Source organism: Galeopterus variegatus, unplaced genomic scaffold, assembly GCF_000696425.1.
Source record: "Galeopterus variegatus unplaced genomic scaffold, G_variegatus-3.0.2 Scaffold1162, whole genome shotgun sequence".
Classification (NCBI taxonomy): domain Eukaryota; kingdom Metazoa; phylum Chordata; class Mammalia; order Dermoptera; family Cynocephalidae; genus Galeopterus; species Galeopterus variegatus.
Window position 1 is genome coordinate 112,679 of NW_007727273.1, and position 6,421 is coordinate 119,099.

Here is a 6,421-nt window from a genome sequence, read left to right on the forward strand (position 1 = left end):
TTGACTACTCTATCATAAGATGAAGGGTTTAGGCCAGCCCCGTGGCGCACTCGGGAAAGTGCGGCGCTGGGAGTGCAGCGATGCTCCCGCTGTGGGTTCGGATCCTATATAGGGATGGCTGGTGCGCTCACTGGCTGAGCGCAGTGCGGGCGACACCAAGCCAAGGGTTACGATCCCCTTACTGGTCACGAAAAAGACAAAAAAATAAGATGAAGGGTTTTGAGCTAAATCCTGTCTGAGGTCACTTCCTGCTCTAATGCCTGTATTCTGATTTATATGTTTAAGGACAATAACTCATATTTTACTGCTATAAGAAGAACATGATTAATACTTCAGAAAATGAAATTCACTAAATTCTACAGATTGCTAGCAGGCCAAACAAACAAAAAGAAGCACTAAAATAATTTGGTTCTATTTATTGAGACTTTTCAAAGCTTCTTACTCATTTTCCCCCCATTCCAGTGTTTGAGTCCAAAAAGACTTAGTATCAATATTCTCTATGTGTGACAACTGGAAACGGAAGGCCAGAGGACTTGCTAAAAAGAGGTATAGAGACATGCATAACACGAGGAAAGAAGTTTGGCTGAATATTTCCACTTGCAAATAAAGTCTTAAATTAGAGGTGAACTTTGAAATATGTGATACTTGCTTCTTACCCATGGTGCTAACAATTACAGCGATATAAGAGTTGGTACATGGGATTAGTTGGATTTTCTATTTTGAGAAGAGGATATCTGATTTTTATTAATCTGTTTTACTACCAAATGGCACTGGAATATTCACCAAACAGTTGACCAATGACCATTTAACAAATTCATTTTTACATTAGCAATAAATATCTCTGTCATATTGTTCCCAGAAAAGGATTAATATTTCAATCAGATTAGGTGATGTAAGATGGAAATTTCATTTCTCTTGGCCTTCTTTCTTTGTTTCCTCAGCTGTTGAGAAATTCCCCAACGTGAAGGTGCACTTTGGCCACAGGCTGTTGAAATGTAACCCCGAGCAAGGAACTGTCACAGTGCTTGGGTAATCACGGGGCAGGCTTTTGCCTGGAGTGGAGAATGGTATTTGTACACTTTGTTCTTTGGCTGTTTTGAAAGAGTTAAATGATTACTGAACAGGTAATTCAAATACTTTCTAGATTCAAGAAATGTTAGAGTGAAGCTAGGCTCTAGCTGCCTCCTGAATGCCAGCACCAGCGATTCTTACTTCTCAGGCTGACTTTCCTGCCTCAGTGTCCGGCCACACTGACGACCACCTGTGGCTTCCAATTCTCTCCTCCCTTGGAATAGGTGACCCTCCGCGACTCTGCTTCTCCTGTCCTCTTTCTGGGTGCTATTTCTCTGCCTCTTCCTGGCCAATTCTATTTCCTCTAAGGTTCCACACCTCACTCTTGGGCCATGTCATAGATTCACAGTCATGGGTTCAACAACCACTTATAAATCCTCGTCTCTATATTCTCAACCTTTATCAAAGTTCGAATCAATTAATGTTAATTTCCCATCTTTGGAGGTACAACTTGCCGTTATTTCAAACACATCTATAACCTTGATCATCTATTTCTTCCAAAACATGTCGTCTTCCTGACTTCCCTGGCACTATTGCCTGGATAATTAGAATCATTTGTGATGTGTCCTTTTCCTATTTTCTCCCATTGAATCTATAAACACCCCATTCTTTCCTACTCCCTGCTGGCTTCAGAGTCTGTCTCCCTCCTTCCTGCTGTGCGACGGTGCTCCAGGCTCTCATCCCTGCACAAACAGTTACAGTCACCCTGCTCCTGTCATCCCCTCACATCTGTAGTCTGCCTCCTCTTCAAATGGCCAAGTGAGTTTTCTTAAATTACCACTCTTCATATACACATCATCCCCCTGATGGAAAATTTTATTTTCTTCCTTTTGCCAGAATAATGTATTCTAACACTTTTGTTGTAACATCCCAAATTCTCTTCTGTTCTTCTCCCTTCCCTGTCCTCACAATATATTCTTTTCTTATGCTTATGTTCTGATACTCTCTGCTCGAATCAAGCACATTGATCCTGGAAAAGCCTGGGTGACATCCCTATGGTCGTTCATACGTTCATTCATACACTTGAAATGCACCAATGCGTTGTTCATTCAGATGCTCTTGGGACGCCTCGCCCTCTGTTCAGGATTCTCTCTCTTCACGTGGAGAGCTCAACTCTTTGTCACACTTCCATGGCGTAGCATGTCTTTCATTAATCAGTGTAGTTGTGTGTAATTCTCATACTCATAAGCAAACCCACGATCGAGACAAGTGTCTTCATCGTAATTTTGTCTCTCTCCACTCAAAGCTCTAAGTTGGACACACGTGGAAGTGAGTTTTCTGAGTTGCCCACTGAGCGACTGCCTTTCATATCTAAGTAAAGGTACATCACCATTTTCACCACTAGACTTTTTTTGGGGGGATGGTTTCTTCTGTTTTTCAGATCTGACAAAGTTCCCAAAGATGTCACTTGTGACCTCATTGTAGGATGTGATGGAGCCTTTTCAACTGTGAGAAGTTACCTCATGAAGAAACCCCGCTTTGATTACAGTCAGCAGTACATTCCTCATGGGTACATGGAATTGACCATCCCACCCAAGGACGGGCATGTGAGTTCTCTCCCTTTCCACTGCCCTGCCCTATGTATCCTAGCGTAGTGCTTCTCAGTAGCATGTCTTGACCAGTCTCCAGCTCTGCCACAAGGACTTTGTAATTACTAATAAGTTGGATGTGCAGGTATCCCTTTAAAAACATCCCTCTCACGCCCGTACCTTTTGATATGCTTTCTTGAGTGGGAAAGGAGGAGAATTACAGCCACCCTCCTGGAAACACACACAGGCGATTTATATTACATAATAACACCATTTGTCTATGTTCCTGCTGTGGATTGATTGAATTCTGTCCCCAAAGTTCATATATTAGAAACTTAATTCCCACTGTAACTGTTGAGGGTTGGAAATCCCATGATGGTAGTTGAAAGGTGGAGCCTTGAAGAGGTGATTGGATTGCAGGACCATGTGGTAGTGTGTGGATTCATAATGGTGGCCAGGGGCGTGGTTCTGAGGGCTTTAAATGGAGAGCACATGAGAGGTGAGTCTCTCTCTGCCCTACCATTGTCTGCCATGTAAGATCCCTGGGTCACTGTCCCCACCACCAAGACCCTCACCAGATGTGTTCCCTGCACTGTGGACTTCCCAGCCTCTGAAACTGTAAGAAAAAATTTTGTCTTATTTATAAATCGTCTAGTTCCAGGTATTCTGTTATAAGCAACAGAAACAGACAAATACAGTTCTCTTGGGAGACAGAAACAGGGTGGGAATCAATTTCCCAGTAATACTGACAATCCAGATTTCTTATAACCATGATTAAATCAAATAAAATTTATTAAACAAAATGACTAGTAAATTGTTGCAAAGAGGTGTCCACTGTGTTTTTCTCATTCTCTGGTTCCCACTGTGAACTGTATGTGACTGAGGACAAATACATTGTATGAAAATTTTTGTATTGTCATACGCAAATAAATGTAGGAACTTGTTAAGGAAAATTAAAATATTAACAGAAGCAATAAGGATATTGGCTTACAAGGAAGGACAAGTAAATAACATTGAATACTTGATTTGCATATAAGACATTCATTTTAAAGATACCGATTTAATCTATACTGTCTGAAATCCTGATATCTGTAAAGCAGCTCATCAATTTGGTATAGTGGTGTTACATACCAACAAACTATCTATCAGCCAGTCAAATCCATATTTTAACATTTCCTTGACTTTCTGTTTCTTCCTCCTGGTTAAAAATGTATTCGCTAATTTTTCAATGCATGTTGTATGGTTCTCAGGTAGGTCCTGTTCTCATGGTCCAGGATCTGATAATTATGGATTATAAAAGAATAGAAATATGTTCAAAAATTGTCCCACACTTAAGTAGAATTGTGTCTGCTAAAGTATATTTAAGATGGCCATTTCTTTTCTAGGTCTACATAATAAATAGTAATAATTAGTGGTTAAAAAAAAAAGCCTAAACATCTTCACTCTTTTAAGAAACACTGTTTTGACATAGCAATGTGACCCAGACATGGGAACATTTTGACCTGGCCCAAGATCAATCCCATAAAACTTTCTCTTTTTTTTCTTTCTTTTTCTTTTTTGTTAATGTAATGTATGCAACAGACTCTTATACTCTGTCTCTTGGAGTGGGGGTGAGAGACTGAGTGAATGGCTTTCGGGAATTGCATAGGAGACTCATCTCAGAGCTGCTTTTGCAGAACCAGCAAACTATTTTGGCTTAGATGTTATATTTGGAGGAACTTATGTTGAGGGGACCAACGGAGCCTATATCGAGCCTGGCCTTGAAACTGCTATCAGATAAGAATATTTATTGAGAGCATGAAAGGTAATAAAGAAGCTGAAAACTTAAAGGGTTGTTTTCTAGGGTCATGAAATACGTGCAAACATCAGAATGTTCTTAAGATCATTATTTGCTATCTTGAAATGACACATAAACCATTCTCTATGCCAATGAGGAAGACAGGAGGTGTATATTATCTTCCAAATGGTTTTTAATCAGCAGTTTCAACCTTTACTATTGCAGTAAATGATGAACAAAATTGGTTTTAGCTGTCATTTCTCTCTTTCTCAGCTTTGAGAGTTCTTAGAGGTGGAAGTGGTCGAAACACAGCAAGAAGGAAAAGTTAGGCTGTTTGCCTATCCAGGCTCATCCCCACAGTATCCACCTTCAACACAATGCTCCTTGAGGCCTCCTCCACTGGGTCTAGAAAGTTCTACCGCTGCCAGAAGCCCCTGCCCTTCATTTCTTATCTAATCTACACTTTCCTCTTCTATACAATCCCTTCATTTCAGCCATTCTTGCCCCACAAGTTTGTATCTGCCAAGCTTTTATTTCCTTACATTTTTAACTTGGCACCAAACCACCTATTGTCTTCTGGGCATTTCTATTATTGTTCAAGAGAAGTGGTTTGGTGTTTTATGTGTATCCTTCTTGACTATTCAACTGCATTGTAAGATCTTTGAGGTCAAAGAGTGAAACTTTTACTCACTTCTATGTCTGTGTGTCAGGCTTCCTGTGGGGCTCTGGGACTAAAAAAACAAGACAGGCTCTGTCTCTTCTCCTAAGACACAAATAAGTATAACGTAGTGTGAAAATGTCAACTAGAAGACTGCTGTTCTTTCAGTGTTCTTACTATGTAAGATGTACACTTGAAACATGCTCTCGAAACATTTGTAGAAAGCAATTCAAATTTGAATTAGTCAGCAAATCAATTGCATATTTTTATGCATATAATAGCCCTGGGAACCTCAAGTGTTTGGGCCAATTGGTCTTTGGGTCAGCGTAGCCAAGCAATCAGTACTTACCCAGGCTGTTATCGTAGGTGTTGTAGAGGAGTCACTAAAGAGACAAGGCTTCTCTCTATTATTTATGTTGTAAGAAACAAATGGTAAGAGGCTTGTTCGTAAAATTTTGTTTGGCTCATGAAATTAAAACTTAAGGCCTTTCTGTTCAGTATAGATATGTACCCAAATAGGACAAAAAATGAAATTAAAAGATTACAAACATATATATATATATATATATGTACACAGCTACTAGTATATATTTTATACGTATATATGCATATATATATTTTATATATGTATACATTTGTATCTTTTTATCTATATATAGATACACGTGTGTGTGTGTGTGCGTGTGTGTGTGTGTGTGTGTGCGCATGCGTAAAGAGAGATACAGAGAGAACATTTTCTTAGTACATGTTCTCAAATCTTGAAATACACCTAAGGTTGAGTTTATAAAGACAGAACACAAAGTATTTTCTAAAACAACTTCTGCTTTATGTAGCAATAGATATGTATAAGACCATGCATGATATTGGTTTAAATTACTGTGGAAATAGTTATAAAATCAAGTCAGTTTTATAGATGTGCTATGTTAAAGCTAATCAAACATATATGCTTTTTCCCCCCCTGCAGTATGCCATGGAACCTAATTATCTGCATATTTGGCCTAGAAATACCTTTATGATGATTGCACTTCCTAACACGGTAGTATAGAATTTCTTACCAACTGTAATTTTGCATCTATAATTAATGTTTTTCATTGCTTTTGTAGTTAGTATGTGAATATATACCTTATAGTTTAATCTATTTAATGATTATAGCTTTGAAGCTTTGGGATTACTGAGGAAAAGCCTGAAGAAACCTTAATACTTTGGGAAGGAGATTTAACTCACATAAATGAATAATAGGGGTTTCTGTGTGCTGTTACCTGTCATTTTCACTGAACACAGTGTAAGAGGAAATGGCTCCCCCTGATAAGGCCAAAACGATTTAGGTTATGTACTAGGAAGTACTTCCAGCCTTTAAGCTCTGCAGGACATCAGAATATACATTAT

General features: G+C 39.0%; 1 protein-coding gene across 1 annotated transcript in view; it reads left to right on the forward strand.

The window, feature by feature from the left end:
• Window positions 1-6,421, forward strand: part of KMO (kynurenine 3-monooxygenase (kynurenine 3-hydroxylase)) — a 46,465-nt gene that overhangs the window by 27,777 nt on the left and 12,267 nt on the right. The window contains exons 6-8 of the mRNA XM_008575255.1: window positions 942-1,029; window positions 2,453-2,618; window positions 6,000-6,071. Coding sequence (XP_008573477.1) covers window positions 942-1,029; window positions 2,453-2,618; window positions 6,000-6,071 — 326 coding nt within the window. The remainder of the gene's footprint in view (window positions 1-941; window positions 1,030-2,452; window positions 2,619-5,999; window positions 6,072-6,421) is intronic.